This window comes from Myotis lucifugus, unplaced genomic scaffold (genome assembly GCF_000147115.1).
Source record: "Myotis lucifugus unplaced genomic scaffold, Myoluc2.0 scaffold_59, whole genome shotgun sequence".
Classification (NCBI taxonomy): Eukaryota; Metazoa; Chordata; class Mammalia; order Chiroptera; family Vespertilionidae; genus Myotis; species Myotis lucifugus.
The window spans coordinates 2,181,652-2,202,592 of NW_005871107.1; the positions used below are offsets into that span (position 1 = coordinate 2,181,652).

The 20,941-nt window shown below is 38.3% G+C and overlaps 1 protein-coding gene across 1 annotated transcript in view; it reads left to right on the top strand.

Annotated features, from left to right (window-relative positions):
* Positions 1–14,578, top strand: part of COL19A1 (collagen type XIX alpha 1 chain) — a 277,248-nt gene extending 262,670 nt beyond the window's left edge. The window contains 3 exon segments of the mRNA XM_023754306.1: positions 7,139–7,267; positions 14,201–14,278; positions 14,451–14,578. Of these exon segments, the coding sequence (XP_023610074.1) occupies positions 7,139–7,267; positions 14,201–14,278; positions 14,451–14,578 (335 nt within the window).
* The last annotated feature ends 6,363 nt before the right edge of the window (positions 14,579–20,941 follow it).

Below are 20,941 nucleotides of genomic sequence, written 5' to 3' on the forward strand. Positions count from 1 at the left end.
GCTCCTCCATGATCATTGCCCTTTAGAAATACTTAATCTTTAAATGTCCTTCATTCACCCAGGAGAATTTGAACAGGGCAGTGTCTTTTGACATAGGCCAGGGTCAGCAAACTATGGCCCACCAGCCAAATCCACCTACCACCTGTTATAGTACGGCCCAAATGAGAATGGGTTTTACTTTGGAGGGGAGATGCAGGGGAGTACATTTTTAATGTTTTTTTTTTAATCAAAAGAATATTTCACGACTAGTGAAAATGACCTAAAATTCAAATTTGTGTCCATAACTAAAGTTTCATTGAAACACAATCACACTCATTCCTTTATGTATTTTCTCTGGCTGGTGTCATGCTAGGGCAGCAGAATTGAGTAGTTGTAACAGGGATAGTATAGCCTGCAAAGCCTTAAATATTTACTTTTGCAGAGAAAGTTTTCTGACCCCTGATAGAGACACTTCAATAACACAGCCTAAGATAGCATTTTTTGGGTAAGCAACCTTATCACATTGTTGATTCATATTGAGTTTTTAATTAACTAGCAACTTTGGATCTTCCTTGTACAAAGTTTTTAAAATTAGCTGTTTCTCATTATGCACTGTTTTCATATTTAAAATATAGGTGTGCTATTTTATGTTGCTTCTTATTGAATTTCAAATGATTCGTGTTCACACATTGTTCCAACCTGAAGATACCTTTTGGAATGTTGTCTCATAAGGCAGGTTGGCCGACCTTCATAACTTTGTGTTATCTCTAAATTTTGTAAACATCTCATCATTCTAAGTTTTTTAGAAAAGCAAGCAAGAATTCATTGACCACAGCCAGAACTTTGGCACTTAGGGTGGTGAAATAAAGAAAGTCTTAGCAGACGCGACAGGAGAGCCTAGGCTTGGCTGCTGTGGCTCACTGGGAAGTCAGAGAAAAGAGGACCTTGCAGACCGGTTCAGGGGGTTGCCTGGGACACGCTGCCACTGCCCATTGTTCCCCTGGTTGCTAGTCTTGTGGGGTCTTTTAGAGGTTAGGGTAATAGGTTCCTGTGAGGGAAAGAGAGGGGAAAAGGAATGTCACGGGTATGCTTCCTGGGGGGACAGTGTGTCATCATTCTAATTATTGATAGACATTTTAAACTTAAAAAAGAGTCAAGGATTAGGCCTTTCTAAATGCCATTGCATTCCTCCTGCTCATTTGTACGCCATCTGTTAGTCTTTTGTTTTTGTGAGTGCTGATTCCATGTAGTTGTCCTAAAATCTACTCTGCATTTTTTTATCTATCCACAGGATATGACATGATTTTGTCAGGTGATTTGCTAAAATCAAGATCACTCCCCTCAACTGTGAACTTAATAAAGTGGGAGTTATTTGTCAGAACATAAATCCACATTGGCTCTCACGGCTTCTGCTTCTTTTGCAGAGTGTCCTGCCCTTGCTGAGCTAAAAATACATTGTTGAATTTACAAGGAATAAGATTACAAAACGCCCCAAGTTCATCTATTAACATTTCTACTGCAAATGTGGAGTTAGCTCCTCTCCAAGAAGCTCTGGTTATTTTAAGCAGTAATTAGCATCAGAGACCAAAATCTCAGTGCTTGAGTGCACATTATCTTATTTCACATGAACACTGGACACAGAGCAGAGGAACATGGGGACTTTTAGCCACTTCAGTGACAAAAGAGGAAAAAAAAATGTTTTCATGAATTCATGCTGTTGATCTCAGTTTACCTTGATCTCTACTAAGTATCTGGACAGTGCTTTACATGATAGTCTATTGATATAACTGTCTATTCTTTCTTTTTTAAGCTACCAGTTTTCTCTTTCTAATTTTAATGTTGCCCCCACATTTGAAAATCCCCTTTTATTTTCCTTTATTGACCTTTGAATCAAGCATCATGGATTAGGCTCCAAACTTTGCAATTCAGACATTCCACCTCAACAATCATCTCTCAAGTATCTCTGCCTGACAAAGAAAAGACACAGTGGCTCTCCAGAGGACACTGAAGAACATAGAGGCATGTGCAGGATGCAGTGCACAATGAAATCTCCAAGTGCCCTTGTTCAAATTTCATTAATAACTACAAGGCAGCAGCAGCAGAACGTCATAGCAAGCTAGGGCCCTTCTGAGCATGGGGCCTTGTGTGACTCAGGTAGCCTGTCCATGAAGCTGCCCCAGGCTCAGGGCACCTAGGATCTCAGCACTGCAGCTTTAGTAGAAAAGGGAGAGCCAGCAAATACATGCTTTTGGACTGCAATCTAAAATTTTCCTTTAATTCTCAATTTCCATGAGTTCTCATGTCAATTATCTTCTTTTTTTTTCTTATGAGGGCTGGTGGGCCCACGGGTATTTTATTGAAATAGCAGTGGTGGTTGATAATACTTTCTAGATTCAATGTAAAAAAAAGTCTCAATATTGCAGGACATCTATATATTATGGTAAATATAGTGGGTTCCATTTATGAGATGATGGGTTTTAATGTTTTATTGTTTGGCATGGAGGTGTGGACTCAAACAAACCACACTGCATAGATAATGTAAAGAGATCACTGAAAAAAAAAATTTTTTATCATTGACACTGTTACAGACATTCCCCCATCTCCTCCTGGCCTTTGCCCATCTCTATTTTATTTTTCATCTCAAGCAGCTTTAAGGTTGAACTTCGATTTTGTAAAAGACTTTAGATAAAAATATATATTAAATACTTCAGCAGTTCATTAGTCTCATTTTCTTAAGAGCTGGTTAAGAATGTCAGAAAATATAACCAAGCACTACCAGGAAACTGTTTTGTGTTGAGATCTTCGAGATAATCATTTTCAAGTCCTGTGGGCGCTGGATGAAGGCCTGGCCCCCGGTGGCCTGCCCTGTGCCTTGAGCAGAGGAGACATGGCTCCTTCTTCCTGGGCGGGGCTCCCGTGTTGCCCACTCCCAGATCATTCTGTGGTTACTCCCATAAAAGGCTGTCTGCCTCCTGCAGAGGAGGCCAGGGGGCGTTGATCACTCTTGGCTGTCTTGGGGCAGCCTTGCCTGGCTTCACTTGCTTGACAACTCCTCCTCTCAGTCCTCCAGCTCCCCCTCTGCATTTCCACCCCTTCTTCCTCTCTCAGGGTCCCCCCTGCCCACTGGAACCTGCAGGGTGCAGTCTCCCCAGCTCTCCTCTGGCTTCACCACATCTCTCCCACCACCTCTCCCAGCCTCTCCAGCCTGAGCCCAGCTCCCTCACAAGCCCCAGATATCTCAGCCTCAAGACAATATTCTCAAATGGCCCACAAGGAAATTCTTTCCTGAGACATCTTGACTCGGAGACTCCACGTGTGATACCCCCCCTCCTTTTACCTCTGTCGGCACCAGTCCCACAAAACCCTCTTCTCCCAAACAGAATTGTTCCTGAAACCCAGAATTTAGTTATTTAGCACTTTAGTTCACTTGTCTCAAGATTATCCAATTCAGTCCATTTACTTTTCCATTTAGAAGTCTCTTTCCCATGGCTTCTGAACACTACTTACAAAACGAAAAAAGAAAAACTCCATTTTCACAAATCATAGAGCTCCAAGGTCATGGTTCTCCTTTTCAAGAAAGCTTTCTCTGTAAAAGCAAAGAATAACTTTTACATTTAAAACAGTTACAGTTAAAAATATTTTCCATAGTCTAATCTCTATTTCATCCAGTTTACTTCTTCCTGTTTCTTTGTTTGGATCTGTCATTCAGTTTATAGGATTTCCTCAGGATTTCCATGGCTGTCCACTCCTGCATATGAACTGGGTTCTAACAAATTGAGAGTTGTGAGTGAATGGAGAGGTTTGCCAATCATGAGCTTCATTTTGTTATTTTAAATATATTTTTATTGATTTGAGAGAGGAAGAAAGAGATAGAAACATCAATGAGAAAGAGAGAGAGAGAGAGAGAGAGAGAGAGAGAGAGAGAGACATTGATCTGCTGTTTCCTGCAGGCCCCCCACTGGGGATAGAGCCTGCAAACCAGTCATGAGCCCAGATTGGAATTGAACCTGGTAAACTCTTGGTTCATAGGTCGACGCTCAACCACTGATACACCATGGCAGTGTGAGCTTCACTTTAAGGCAGTCTAGCTGGGCTTTTGCATTGAGGGATCCTCAGCTTTCAGTGTCTTTAAGTCTCTCCTCTTAATATGATCAGATCCCCCAACGAAAACACTTCCATTTCCTCCCAGCTGCCAGCATTTGGGGAGCAAAGTCTGGGAGCTGAGCTGGGGCGTTAGCACAGAACCTGAAAATGCTCATTTATTCTCCTTGCTTTCAGAAGAAAAGCCCACGTCTCCGTGGATGGAGTCTGTGGCCCCCAGTGCAGAGACAGTCTGTTTAGCCTTTTCAGATAATAAACTTCAGTCATTTGCTAGGCTTGGGCAGGGCCAAGCCCAGCAGTGTAGGGCAGAGACAGAGATTTCTGACTATTTCTTAAACAGGCTTTGAACCAATTCTCCTTATTTTAGCTCCATCCATTACCCCCATTTCCAGATGCACTGCCAATTCCCCTCTTTCTGGTTCTCAGTTTCCAACATTTTGTTATACTCTCTCCTTTCACAGTCTCTCTATTCCTCTGGTTTTATGCCTTTAAAAAGATCTTACCTGTTTTTCAGGGATTCAGGAAAGAGTTAAAACAGAGGCATGTGTTCAACCCACCATCTTTACCCACAATAACATTTCAAAGCAACAAGTTGATAAAGGTGGCAAAGGACTAGGCCAGAGTTAAGTGCGGCAGGAACAACCTTTGGGTGATGATGAACCACGAAATGAATATGAATTCATTAAACAATGCTATTGAATTTGCAGTTAAAATGAAATCAGAAGTTAATTACTACAATATGAGAGGAAATTACTCTGTTGATATGTTTGCCTCTCGGGAGAGAACTGCATCTAGTTTTGGTTTCCACATTTAAGCGATGTATGGAAAAGCCCTGGGATGGGGGAGCCAAAAAGTGATTTACAAAACAGATTACCAAGCCTACGAGTAAAAGTTGTTTAAGCTGAAGGCTAAGAGGTAACACTATTTTTGAGTATGTGACTGATTTCCTAAGAGAAATACTCATTAGCTACCCTCTGTTTCCATTATGGAGCAGCAAAAGAAAATAAGTTGAAGCTGTACCAAGAAAATGGGCGGTTAAACATTTGAATGAGCGTTAGGAGGAAAAGATGAATTTCTCTCTTTGAAAATATTTACAAATTCTATCTGTGAAATAGAAGATAAACGTGGGCTAGATGACATCTGAGTGTCCCTTCTTCATGTAGGTAATTTCTCATTACTTTATATGAATGTCTGCATTGCATTGCTGAACTCCTTCTCCAAGGAAGGCAAACCATCGGTCTTGTTTGTTAGAGTGATTGCCACGGGTTTGCCTTGGCAGGTGGAATATGTGAGTTTGGCTTGTGCAAGCTCCTGTCTGAACTCTTCAATTTCCTGCCTCATTAGAAAGCATAGCCAAAAACAGTTTCATTGATGAAAAATCGCTGAAAACAGAGGAAAGGCAATAAAAAATACAGGTCTTTACAATTTATTTAGAGGCTCAGGAACATGCTATTTTACATAATAGAGCATTAAAGTAGGGTTCTGAAGAAGTCATTACCTTATACTTAAATGGCTATTTCTGAGCATAGCTTAAAGCTAGATAATTTACAGCTAGAAGCAATTATTCTAAAATTTTCTCTGTTTTACTGAAAATATTAAAAACCACCCCAAGCAAATTACTTGTAAACTTAATTCATACATGAGAGAGGAAAAATTAGTACTGTGAATACTTGCACTTAGACATTGAAGGTATTCAATGAGATATGTCTTAAATTAAGAAAAATTATACTGAAATGCACATATATTTATTAATATATATATATCTTTTAAATTCAAAAACAACAGTTTGCAAAGTTTCAAGCTATAATCATTGAATTTCATATTTGTTTATAAAATACCCAGTTTATAATTTAATATACTAAAGATATAACTATTCAATGTATAGATTTGCAAAATTATAACTATATATTAATTACAAATGTGTTCTATCTGTTATTAATAATGTAGTTTCATTCAAGGATATAAAGTTTCAAATACTACATGTGTTATCTATTGCTGCATAAGAAAATAACTCAAGCCCTGGCTGGTTTGCCTCAGTTGGTTGGAACATCGTCCAGTACACTGAAAGGCTGCAGGTTCGAATCCCAGTCAGGGCACATACCTAGGTTGCAGGTTTGATCCCTGGTTGGGGCACATACAAGAGGCAGCTAATCAATGTTTCTCTCTCACATCGATGTCTCTCTCTTTTTCTCCCTCTAAAATCAATAAAACGTATCCTCTGATGAGTATTTTAAAAAAAAAAACTCAAAACTTCAGTGGCTTAAAAAATTTTATTATCTCACATTTTCTGTGGGTCAGAGACTTGAAAGGTTGCTTAGTTGTGTGGTTCTGTCTACAACAAAGTCAGTCAGGATGTGAGGCAGAGTGGAAGTCATCCAAAAGATTGATGGGCTGGAAGACCCACTTTCAGGTGTACTTACATGGCTGCTGGCAGGTGGCTTCCTTCGTCCCCATGTGGGTCTCTCCACAGAAATCTTGAGTGTCTTCAGTGCCTTGGGTGACTTAGTCTCCCTTGTTACACACTGTCAATTCTGCTTTTTTCTACTTATTAGAAATGAAAAGTAAGTTCCAGGCCACACTGGAGAATGGAGGAATTAGACTTCACCTGATTCTATTTGGAAGGGCATGTCAAAGAATTTGTAAACCTATTTTAAATCACTGCACATTCACAAGATTGTTGGAAAGTAGCTTAGATTTATTTAAAACTATTTTTTAATATGAACCTAAATTCTCTCCACAAGTCATTGCCAGAGGTTAGTTAGATTCTACGTTATTGTTCTGTCCACTAGATCGGCTGTATCTCTGAAGCACCAAACACTCTCAGATCCTGTGATCAGCACAGCTGGTCCTCATCTATATTCAAAGAACTTTGTGCAATCCATTTTATTTGACCAATCAAAAACCTCTCTCAGCGATCAGACCATTTGGTAAATTAGATGTTCTTAAATTGAAAGCCAAATCTTTTTTTCATTGACTTTCATGTAAAAAATATTTGGCATTTTTTTACCTAAAAGTATTCTTATAGCATGACGTATTATTTTTCCTTTCACAAATGCAGAGAGGATGGCTGTTTTCCTCTCCCAACTCAAGCTACCAGCGGCAATGTTGGCTGCTCAAGCTCACGGGAGGCCTGGGCCACCAGGAAAGGATGGGTTACCTGGGCCACCAGGAGACCCTGGACCTCAAGGTAAGTCATCGGGTATAATATTTGTTTACCAGTTCTTTAATGCTCACTATTTATAACATGCTAATCACAGTTAGGCAATATATATATATATATATATATTCAATATATATGTATATATAAAATGATTTCATATATAATATCTTGTTAATATTTGATATTCTAGAAATAGATTTTTAACTATTACTTCTTCAAATTAATATTTGTTGTGCTAATAACAGTAATAACAGGTGTTTATATATCACTAGAGGCCCGGTACACAAAATTTGTGCATTGAGGGGGTCCCTTCAGGCTGGCCTGCACCCTCTTCAATCTGGGACCCCTCAGGGGATGTCTGACTGCTGGTTTAGGCCTGATCCCTAAACCAGCAGTTGGACATCCCTCTCGCAATCCAGGACCGCTGGCTCCTAACCACTCACCAGCCTGCCTGCCTAATTGCCCCTAAACACTCTGCCTGCCTGCCTGATCAACCCTAACCCCTCTGCCTGCCAGCCTAATCACCCCTAACCGCCCTCCCCTGCTGGCCTGATTGCCCCTAACCGCCTCTGCCTTGGCCCACACCATTGTGGCTTTGTCTGGAAGGAGGACTGGACAACTGGAAGATGTCAGTCGACCCGGTCTAATTAGCATATTGCTCTTTTATTAGTATAGATTATTATCTGGGAATCTCAGAGTTGTTTTTGCCACCCTGTTGATGTATGTAGACAACAAGAATCATCATCTTACTATCTTAAACTGAGGGGAAAAAAGCTACTACTATAAGTAGTGATTTGGGGCCAGAATAATTTTTGAAAAAATTTAGAATCCTTCTCCCTCTAATAGAGCTTGTGGATGGTAACTTTGAATTTTAAAGAATTTCTTTTAGGGTTTCTAAAAATTTTAAAGCAAGAGTTTTCTTAAATTGGCAAAAAATTGACAGACCAGATCTTGGATGTAACTCAACCAGATTGATCTGGGAAGGCCATTTTCTAGAATTACGTTAGCGATCAGGCAAGGGGCCACATAGGCCCTGGTTTAGAAGATTCATAACTCCGACAAGAAAACAATAAATCCAATGGGTATGTACCATGAAAGATAAGACCAGGAAAACTATATTGCATGTGTTACCATGGAGGAGCTCAAGCACTCTCCTTGTTAAATAATCAAAAGTTTGTTTAGGAGAAAAGAGAAAGCTCACAACAGAATTACCTAGGGATATAGTCCACAATACCATATATGCAGAGAATTACTTTTCATCCACTAGTTCACTTTCCTTCCTACTGCTCCTCTGTAACATCAAGCCTCATTTTCAGTAGGAAGTGCCCCAAGGAGATTGACATGCCCTCTCTCAATGAAAAGAGCAAGAACTGTCCCTAACTGCAGGGTTTGTTAGGGTCCTAAGTTACAGTCCAGAGTGACAAGGCTTCTGGCTTCATGAGCCCAGTGTAAAACAACAATAGTAAAATCACTGTAGTTACCTGGAGTACATTCTATCTTTCCCTTAGTTAATAGAGAGGTTTGGCAGGTAGTCAGAGGAAAAGTGTAGAATCAGATGCAGCCTTCTGTGTGTACACGGTTGTCTAGAGGGTGGTTAATTATTATCTTTCGCTAGTTGGGTCTGTTCTGAAGTTAGAATTTATGAGACTGGAACAAAGAGCTTGAAAGCCCATCTGAAGATGCATGATGCCTCAAAAGACCTGAAGAGTGTGGACTGTTCACACTTGTAGGAGAAAAGCCTTGGGCAGATGCCTCAAACAGTGGCAGTCTAAGAGGACAAGGACAGTGGAAAGTCAGGAATCGAGGAGAACCGTTCTGGAACTGGAGTCACCTGTCCACACAGCACCTGTCACCAGGCTCCCTTCCCGTGTAGGGGAGGCCCATCTGGAAGGATCTCAAAGGCAAGGCTAAGTCCACAGTGTCAGCAAAACTTTTGGAAACCAGACTTCCATTCACCATGTGATTTACCTTCCCTTTTGTGATGGATTTTTATGGGTTCTACCTGCAGTTCTGCTGAGGAGATCTTACAGCCTGCTTCCACTCCTGATATACGTTTTGGATGCAATTCTTGAATTTGAAAGCCTTGCCCAAATGATTTTCATTTTTTTTTAAACTGAGGTTTAGTGAAGTTGATAAAACTTTGGTCTCATCTGATGGTTTTTGACAATAGACATGTCTTGAGTATAATTCAGCTTGGTGACTTCCCAGGGTTTACCTGATATCTCATTTGCAATACTTATTAAATGCCAGAAATGCAGCAGAAAAATAAAACTTGCAAACTATGGGATTCATTTCTGAAGGAATATTTGCCTATCATCAAGCTATACTGATAATTCTCTCTAAAGTCACAGAGAAGCCCTAGCCAGTTTGGCTCAGTGGATAGAGCATCAACCTGCAGACCAAAGCATCCTGGGTTCTATTCCGGTCAAGGGCACATACCTTAGTTGCAGGTTCCTCCCCAACCCAAACCCATGCAGGAGGCAATCAATCGATGTGTTTCTCTCACATCGATGTTTCTCTCTTGTCTTTCTCTCTCTTCCACTCTCCCTAAAATATCCTCAGATGAGGATTAACTAAAAATAAATTAATTAATTAATTTTAAAAAAAATAAAGCCACAGAAAACCCTGACTGGAAAAAGGAAACCAAGGGGCTACTGCTTGGTTTTTGATGCCTTCCCAGGAGTTCACAAGGAATTGAAGTGCTACTCTCTGGTAGACAAATAGAATGAAGTGCTCAGAAGATGAAGTTATACATGTAACTTCAAAGCTTTGCTCCACTCAATGTAAAGTTTTCTCAAAAAGGAAAGGAAAAAGTGCATGTAAAACTGCTACCCTAGTGACCATGTAAACCTCAGGTGCTGCTGGCTAAGTTTGTCCTCTTAACACACGGCATGGCTGAGTTTGAGACAAGGTTGAAGTGAGGACGCAGCCCAGAGAGGAAAAGGAAATGTGGGCGCCGAGCAGCAGTGTGTCTGCCCAGTTATGAATTCTGTTTGATGGTGGCTCTTCTGGAATTTCTGAAAGAATTAGCTTTTCAGTGTTTTTTTCAGAAAATAAATCCATTTTCATTTGAAATAAAGTGATTTGGTTTGAAATATGCACTATAGAATGAGTCCCTTATTATATTACTACTAGAGGCCCGATGCAGGAAATTTGTGCAAGAGTAGGCCTTCTGTCCCCCAGCTTCCCTCTGGCACCTGGGACCCAGGCTTCCCTGGCAGCCCTAGCTTCCTCCGGAAGGGCATCCGGTCTAATTAGCATATTACGCTTTTATTATTATAGATGTGTAGGGAAGGACACGGTCTGTCTCTTTCGTTTCCTGTGCTTATTTTGAAAAGCAGTAAATATGTAAAAAGCAAGGAGAAAATCCATAGGAGAGTATTAGAAGCACGTGATCCAACTTGGAAAAGGGAGGTACTGCTCCTGCCGAGCTTGTGATCATGGAAACTGGGGACCCTCCTGAAGCCCCCTGATCTCTCAGTGAAAATAGTGAATCATTCTGATTCAAGTTGGGTCACCTCATTTACATTTTTTCTAAATTCTCCAAGTGGATGATTGTTGGCATCTTTTTAAAATTCAGACGCATTTCCAAACGGTCTTATATTTTAACCATCCCGTGGGTTTCTGATTGTTGCCTTCCCGATGCCCACCGAGAGCACCTTCCTTGGTGTGCGTTCCCACCTCAGTCTGCAGCGCGGGGCCTCCTCATTTGTCCTGCCTGGGATGAGCAAGATTGTGCCACGTTAGGATCAAAGAAGCCTCCATCCAGCTGGCTTCTCCTGTGTAAGCAAGAGAGGCGCATTTTCCTAACAGACCTTAGCCTCTTGAACGAGTTTAAGAGAAAGAACTTCATTTCAACTTTTTCCAAAGCACAGTTATTTCTCCATCTCTGTGAAAACCGGGACGAACAGATGCCACAGTTGAAAGCCCTGTCCACTCAGGAGAAACAACCCCACTGGTCCCCCCACCAAGCCCCCCCCCCCACTGTGTGGATGTGGGGTCAGGAGAAAACAGGTCCAGCCATTTCACATAACCTCCATCAGTTTTGAAAAGACACTATTGGGAATGATTTCTCTTGCTTTTAAACTTTCGAAGTTTACCTGTTATTGGTTTATAGGAAGAAAACTTGCTGTTATTTGTAAGCCAGTGGCCCGTAGAGTAGTTCATGTGACGGATATAGATTTGACCTTTAGAATTTGTCAGCAGTAGGGAGCTTAAGTAATGGGAGGCATGTGCGTGTCAAAATGACGGAAGGGCGCTGTGGTCCATTAGCAGAAGAAACCAGGGAGGCCGAACAACGTATAAAGCTTGAGGCAGGTCCCCACATGGAGAAATGCCAGTAACACTCCCTTACTGGTCTCATTTGCCCAGTGGGTGTATAGATGCACAGATTTATAACTTTGGAAGAATATCCCTGGCATTAAGATGGAATTCTCCCTACTGGAAATAAGTGAAGTCTATCACCTGAAAAACTACAGCAGCACTTAATACCTCTAGGTGCTTTAGATTAGGACACTGCTGTTGTTGGATTTCTGTTTTCTTACATAAGCTACAGTGATGTCAGACTGTCACCCTGCATACTTCCAGGCCATGAAAATACATGTCCATTTGCAAATAGACCCACCTTTTAGTCTTTTCCAAATTTCAGGGGAGGCCTACCTTAAGTGGATGAAAAGCTTAATTCTAAAAAGTAAGAAAGCTGTTATTGACTTTATTAGTATTCTAATCTGAAACTTTGTTGTGAAGCAATTATAAAATAAGACCCTATAACTTTATGGCAGCCTTCATCCATGATGAGTTTGGGACCTTGTGCAATTCAACAGCTTCGTCTATTAATAGTAGGTTGTTATTAACCAAAGAACTGAGAGATTTGTACAAATAAATTAGTACATTTGATAGGAGAAGTGTATATGTCACCCTCTTATACAAATATACAAATTATTAACTCTTGTTTTGTGATACCATGTTCACCAAATTCATGTGGAATAATATATTTTTGCCTTAGTTAAAATCTGAAAACTGAATTTAAATATATAGAATTTAACAGAAATATTCATCATTTGAAATTGTGTTACAATCTTGTTAATTCTCTTGTTAATCAAAAGTTTGTATATCTTTAGTCATATTTTTTTCTTCCTCATTTTTTTTAGCCTATGATCTTAAGCACCTACTGATGTAGCTTGAGGGTCAACTTTACAATATTTCTATAACAGTAAAACCTAGGTTGAACTATCAAATATACCTCAGGCATGAAATATTATTTTACTGCAGGAAAGTTTAAATAATGCATTTGAAAGGGTGCTTTCAAAATGACCACAAGTACAAACATCGTTTCTTGTTGTTTACATGTACTAAATGAAAGTCACTTATATACAAGAAATCCTGGGAATATTTTTAAGTTGAATATGTATCAATTTGGGGTACTGGGCCACATGTTCAAGCCATTGCTCTCTCTAGGATCTAGGGTTGTATTGAGTGTCTATAACATAGTTTTCAGATATAAATGTGTGAAGATTGCCCATTGGGTATATTTCTAGTATGCACCTCAAAATATATCATGAATGTAATCCTTTTTTTGAATATTTTCACATTTATGGTCAGGTCACACCTCCAAAACCAAGAAATAACGATGTGGTGATTATATTACTAACATTATTTGGATAATAATGTATACACTGTATGGTCAAGTCAAGACTGTTGCTCCCAAACTGATGTCTAATCCTGAGCAATAATGGGAAATAATCTTTCCTATATACTGTTCATAGAGAACATTAAATGTTCTCCTCCTATCATGTTCAGCTGTAATAACCACCTTTATGGACAGGCACAACTGAGTTAGGACCTATTGTTTCCTACTGAGATACTGTCCTAACTATTAGCCTTGCTGTGTGTCCACATGATTCTGCATGACCACTCTGTTCCTTCAGGACCAGGAGCCATGGTTTAAGTATGAGAAAGTTGGAAATTAAAACTCTACTTACCATCACTGTGAAACTTATAGCCACAGACCCTTCTCTTCAATGTCTTACATGGATGAAGACATTATATAAAACCCAGATTGAAATGTTTTATGCTTTCTTAAAGCAGGGATAAGAGGCACAAATTGCTCTGTACCTTTCTACCTGAGGTAACAATAAGCATATTCAGTAACAAGAATGATTTTGTCTTAAAATGTACAGAGATCCTAGGCCTAATTTATTTTGGTTAAAGTATCTTAAATTGATGAAGTGAGTTTAGAAGGATCCCTCAGTCTTCCCTTGCATTCTGCAACTGCTGAAGTTCCTCCTCTTTGGAGTTACGAACTGCCATGTTAAACAGGAGGTTGCTGTTTTAACGTAACTAGAAAGGATATCATGTTGCTACAGACAGTCATTTGAACCAAATCCTGCGATTTTGTCCTCTCCTGACTCCGAGATGGGTGAATTCGCATATATTCACGCTCTTACTGTCATTTACTAAAATGATGAGTTTTTGTTCCTTTCATTCCCTTTAATTCTTAGACTAAGGTCCAGCTTCTTGCTGTCATATTAGTTTGTCCTTATAGTAAGCAGAACTCTCAGTATATTTATATTTAGCCTGAACCTACCCTCCAGTCAGAATTCCTATTGAAGACACTCACACACCTTGTCGTAGCTATTTGACGGAAGATTGGAATGATTGATTTCAGTTACTTAGGTATCATTTTCAGTACCCAAAGTCTCACTATCAAACATTTGACTACTTATACTTTTTATGCCAGCAGTTGCATATTTCTAAGCTCCTCATTGCATCTAATCTGTTTGGTATGTAAGTTTGATATGTGGTTAATGCAAAACAGACAGTTAAAGTAGTATATTAGCTCTATGTTAAGTGGACAAATTACAGAAATACTCTAGACTAGAAACATGGCTTTTATTTGTACTGTGCTGCCATAGAATGCTCTTACTTCTGTGTCTCTCTTTTTATATATCTCTCCCTTAGGCTACCGAGGACAGAAAGGAGAAAGAGGGGAACCTGGAATTGGGCTTCCAGGGAGTCCAGGTCTCCCTGGGACTTCAGGTAATAGTGATATTTATCTGCACAACACAAGCAAGCTTCTAAAATAAGGAGCCATGCCTTTTCCCCTATGCCCTTATGTGTTGCTACAGGAGAGGTTGAATAATGTTGGTTGGAGTGAGGAAGAAAGAGCCATACGTGATCTGCATTCTGATGGGGTCTTTTATTTCATTAGCTCCGAGTTTGCCAGGCTCACCGGGTGCCCCAGGTCCCCAGGGACCCCCAGGACCTAATGGAAGATGTAACCCAGAAGATTGCCTCTATCCTGTATCTCATGCCCGTCAGCGGACAGGTGGGAAATAAGCACACGTGAGGAGGACTTGATTTGGGGTGATATCCCCTTGCTGTTGAGCTATCTTAATACAGTCAAACCCTCATGATATGTGGGTGGCTTTTTTTTGGTGTAGGCAGACATTAAAAGCAACAATTTGAATCCTATTCCTATAGCAATTGCGATATCAGCATTTTTAGACTTTTTCCCAAATTCATTCCATATGTTTTGCTTCAGCATTACTGATTTTTATTCAGGGTTTTCTTGAAATACATAAGCAAATCTTATCATTAGCTCTTCTTCAAGAGAAAATTACATTTTATGATTTAGTAGACTGATGGTGAGGTACATTTTGTAGTCTCATCAACTTGTATTTGGCCTTTGACTTCTGAATTTTAAAGTTTCAGAGTTATATTGAGGTTTTCTTGGTGGTTAAATTTGCTGTCATTGCTAAAAATGTCATCTTTTTGATATAGTGCATTGCTCCTGCTGAATGTTTTTTGACTACTTTTTATAGCTTAAGAATTCTTCTACCATCCTACATCCATCCTACTTATGCAGAGACATAGATAGGCAATAAGAGTTTCACTTTATAACTTATATTTTTGAGGGGTTACCAGGAGGCTGTTTTATCAGGGAGCCCAAAAAACCCAACATAGCCAAGTATTGAAATGATTTTCTTAATTCTGTATAATGAGCCAAATTCAAAGCCGGCATGAATATGTATGGCATGAAAAGGAAGAAATGAAGTCCAATTGTGTGTGAGTTCCACAAGAAAAGCCTAGCACTGTAGTCCCTTTGCTGAGTTTCTCCGTTGGGAAACAGAAAGCTGTTTCCCCTAAGAGGTCTTCGGTGGTGAAGGCACCAGGCTGTCTTTGGTACTGGCAAGAACTTTGGACCCCTGTATCCATCATCCTTCTGGCCTCATCACTCTCAGACTGTAGGAGGAGACCCAGCCATCAGAACAAAGGACACGATGAGTAGCGGCTGGAACAGAAACCCCTTCCCTGTGGTGTGACAGATGCGCATGGACAAGGTGAAGCCCAGAAGCTCTTAGGGAGAATCATGTTTCTCCAGAAAGCTGTTTTCCCTAAAAGCTGCAGCAAGAGGTACAGGCAGCGACAAAAAGCCATGGGACTGGGGATACAACTAGTGCTCAGACCAAAGAGTTAACACTCACTGCAGGGGGAACAGGGGCTGCAAAAGACTATGTCTTCTGGCAGGAAACGAAAATGCAGTGATCGCCAACCACATCACTAAATGATATTTGTATTGCCTAACTATACATTATTTTGAGAGACTGTGGGTTGAAAGCAACTCATTTTCTAGAACGTTGAGCATGAGGATGTTGCTGAAATCTAAGTATTGGGTCCCACCGATGCTGAGAGCTTGCTGCCCACAGCCCTCCTGTCACAGAAACCAGGAGGTCTCACCTCTTCAAGAAACAGGGCCGATTCCAGCTTAGCCAAATCAGGCTGGGATGATAGCTTTCAGCTGCTAATTGAAAAATGAGTTTAGAAAGGCAAACCCACTGAAATTGGAAAAGCTGTGAACAGAGTTGCGTTGGGAGCGTGCCTAGATTAAGACAGGCCTTGTTCAAATGCACCCATGAGTTGAACTGATTTTCATTGTAGATTTATAAACTGCTGGTCAGGGATATCTACATGGTTGTGCATACATACAACCTTTTGGTTATTTCATATTGAATTATGTTGTATATTTCAATTCCAAGTTTATTTATTTTTTCCAAGGTTATTTTATTTATTTCAAGTGGTTTTAACTTTAAATTGATTTTGTTCTTTATTCTCTTTCTTGTGCAATACTTACAATGGTGCTGTGTTTTAAAATTATATAATTGGAATATACATATGCATTTTTTAGTATAATGATAATTTATCCCAAAAATATATACAAAGATCTAAATCTGGTGCTATGTGTATATCTTGAGCTTTTAATTTGTTGACTTTTCTGAAAGCTTACAGCTCATCTGCCATTCATTAATTTATTTGAATTTGTCATGAAGCTAAATATTTTGTTTTCAGAAATTATTTTTTCATATTAATAGGTTGTTTATCCTTATACCTCTTTACTAATCCAGAAGTATTTATTTTAGCATTTTAATGTTTTCATGAACTTTTTTGCTGATGGTGATCAATGTATTTTCCTTTGTTTTCTTTGAATTGATCCGTTCATCTACATCAAAAGACTCGATTCATTTCCTTGTTTCATAACTTCTGTTCATTTTAATTCCACAGACTATGTCATGCATCCTTTCTTACGAATTGCATATTTAGGAACCTTCTTTTTTTTCTAAATTCCATTAATACTGGGCTGGTTTATTCCTGTCTCAAGAATTTGTATCTATTCAGATGATTTAAGTATGGGGGTATGTAATGGTATATGATGTGTATTACAAAGCAGAGCTGTCAAGCTCATTTTTTATAACTGACACATATGACTAAATGTACTTTGGCAAAACCATAGAAACAGGGCTGTGTTCCCATGGGATGAGCCTTTCTCACCCTACTGCATTACTTACCTTCCAACACTTGTTCCTGCCTCATCTCTGGACAAATGATACCCAAGGCTGGGTCCAGCTAATATAAACACCAGATAAAGTGAATATTTGGCATTTGCCTAATTTTTTTAATAAAAAAAATGGATAATTTAGGCCCCAAAGTAGGGTGGAAAATTCTCTCCTAAATAACTTGGTGGTTGCCAACTCTCTTGTATCATTTTACTCCATTCCAAAATATTTGTTTACTTTCACATAGATGTCAGTAATGTCCACAGCAGGGAAGAAGAATTATCAAATTTCCTAATTTATCTCTTGTTTGGACTCCAAACAACATAAATGTTGAAATACAAAGTAATTATAGGCCATGAGGATAATTAATAATTAAATTTGTGTTTGCCCTACATACATATTTTAAATTCCAGTCAAACATTTTATACCAAGATAAATTAACACTTCAAATAGAAACCTTTCTATGTAAAAAACAAGTTATGATGTCAATTAATATTTATGGCCTTTGTAATTTAAAGAAAAAAGGAAGAATCATTCATGAGTTTGTTCATTGTTCTTTCCTACTGAAGACATTAACCTTTTTTCCCTAAGCATAAAAGAAACACAGGCAGTCTTAACCTTTGAAATTTGTCATCTTGTGATCAAATTAATTTAGTTAATTATTCTAATCCATATGCTTATTTCTATATTTCATGACATTGTTGAAACTTTAAAATTTTAGTGACTTATATTATGGAGCTTAAATAATTATCTTAACATATGTTCTCTATAATTGTTATTTGATGTTTAGATTTTAAAATAATTTTTTGAGTATGTTTTAGGAGTTAAATAAGATTTAGCCTTTCTGCAGTCTCTCACATCTGTTGAGAACCTGTGATATACCTCCTTTTGTCCACAAGATGGTGTTTTAAAGCAATTTGTATCGTAACTGAACAGACTTGCAGAAATACAAGGGTAGAAACCATTTAGTGGACAACAACTAAATCAGACCTTTGCCTTTGCACTTTTCTTTTTACTTTTGTAAATAATTTCTTGTTAACATGTGTTTTATTAATTTTTTTGTTAATTTATATATTTTCTCATTGTAAGTATCTCTTTGAAGCAGACAAAATAACCTTTGATTTGTTAGCTCTTTCAATTTTATTTCTTCAGTGGATTTATATACCTTAGTTAACTTGAAGATTTACTATTTGTAACTTTTGTTTGTACACTACCCTCATATTTTAGTGATTAACATGAAAACACCTAAGAAGTCATCCTACCTTTTATACAGGATATATACTCGCTTTTGACAGACAAGCAAAACGCATTTAGCTTAATACAAGATGTTGACCATTTATAAAATTGCACACTGTCTAAATCTTCATATTATTTAAGGTACTTAAAATTTTACAATTAGATTTGTATAATATTTTTGTTTTTCTAGAACGATATCACTATTTACAAAAGTAAAATAAGGAACACCATTTTTCAAAATACCATTTTAATTTTTCCTAACATTGGTAATATTATCCTGAGACTGAGAATTTCTAGATTGTTATATGCTTAAGTTTTTCAATGAATTCTCATAGAAGTTTTGTAGATTTGCTCATTGCTCTTGTTCTTAAGTTATTTTTCATATTTGTTCATGTTCACCTTCTTAAGACACAGTGTGTATTGTTATTGTTTCCCAATGTTCTTTCTTAACATTCTAGTGTTGAGGAACGTACCCCCTTTTTATATGACTTCCTCTCAGAGATTACACAGACTTCTAAGAGGAGGAGATGCAGAAAAGAATTGAATTTGTATGTTTTATGCCTGGATACTTCAAAGTGACTTAGCCTTTGAATTATATTTATTTATTAGTTGGCTGGTATACGTAGTATTAATTACATTAAATTCATTTAACCAGTAGGAGTCTCAAGAAACAAGACAAATGGGTGTCTTCATTTTCATTGTGTGGTGTACCCTAACATTTTTCTCAACAAAATCATGCCAGAATATCTGGTCACTTTAGTTAAACTGAATAAAGAACAAGATGAACACAGAGAAAACTCATTCAGACAAACAGACCCAGAACAGCAAAAATTTACCTCAAAGATTAGGAAGGCTTATAAAACCAAAGCCAAGTCTAAGAAAAATCTCATTGGGAAAAAAAAAAATTCATGTTCAGGTCCCATAGTGAGTGGTACAACTCAAGGAGTTAGCTACTTAACTTCATGAATTTGTCAAAAGTCAGTACTACCAGTAAAATAGGAGACTTCACTGAACTTAGGGGGTAGGTCAGTAAGATGTAATTTTGTCAAAAGGGTTGCCAATTGTTTGACTATAATAAGCTTGTGGGTGTAAAGATGGTGATTACAACTTTTTATTTTGCTGTATTATTTAACGTATATTTTAGGGTTAAATACTTGTCAGTGTATTATTGTATTTAAGTTCAGATTGTTTTATGGCATATTTTAGAACTAATTGTGCCAAAAATAACATTTTCCCATTTTGTTTGTTCTCTCTCTTACCTCATCAAACTGTTTAAGGTTGAATTCAACATACTCATGTTAAGTGGAATGGCACTCATTTTATTCTAAGTTTCACGTGGATATAATGCTTTGAGACCTTGATTCCTAAATATACTCATGATGCATAATGAGCTTGTCGCTTATCTCAGCAATAAAGAATTTGACCCTAAATCCAGGAATTCTGAGGTGCAGTTATCAACACCATGTCTACTCGTCACCACCTCTTGTGGCCAAAGAGCCACACTTGAGTTGCATTGTTAGGCCGCAATGACAGGAATGTCCCGAGAGCACTCCCATACCAAGCATGAGCCACACAGGTGCCAAGATACCTGTCAATTGGTCTGTTGCAGAGTTCTTGTTTATACTGTGCTGGTCGTTATAGTTTTGTTTGTCACACGAATCAATGCTTAGTTCATGCTACTTACATGTATAAATTCATCTCCATGGTAGCTCATAAAGGTTTGGTCTAATGATTGAGATGAGAATTAGAAGCAGAAGCAAAAGTCAGAGAGCAGGCAGGCCTTTGCAACTTCTGTCCCACAGAGTGATCTCACTAAAGTCACTCGGGACTCCTTGGTGTAGAGGGGCCGGTGCAAGATAAGGAACATCACAATTACTAGTAACTTACTCATAAACATCATCATTAGTGATAACAGGCAATAAGAAGTTAATACTCAGCATGTTTCCTTAACAGAAACTAATTACATTAAAACATGTCAGTAGGTTTACATGTTTACTTATAAATTGCTGACACTATTCTCATCTTCAGGTCCCCTTCCATGTAGAAAACCAACCAGGAGCTCTCTCCGAAATATTCTTAAGCCTTTTCACACACAAAATTTCAACTTGGAGGGCAAAAACAAATTCAAATGAATCTCAAAAAGAAAGTTACTTCTTTGGAGCCAATTTCTCTCATTTGTTCTCTCTCTACTTATTCTTAGAAAACTTGTTTCAAGAGCAAAATGTGAAGGCATGTGAAGGAAAAGTTAGCATGGATTGTCATTTATTAAGACTATTAATAGTAATATTATTAAGACTAAACATAAAGCGGTCAGCATCCACTTTCTGATAATCTAATGAATATGGTGCACTTCCTCTACTTAATCATTTAAAGAGCATTTGAGCATGTGTATTCATAGTCATACATTTGTATTGTCACCACTTTTGACTTAATGTTTACTGAGCCATATGGACTTAATACTGCCATGTCCTAGAGCACAAGCTAACTAAAAAGGATGAAGTACGCAACTGAAATTTATTTATTTTATTCTATGAAAAGAAAGGACTTGAACTATATTTATTGAGCACAAATATTCTTTTTTAAAATATATATATTCAAAATCATTTATATCCATTGCCCATTTGTAAACAGA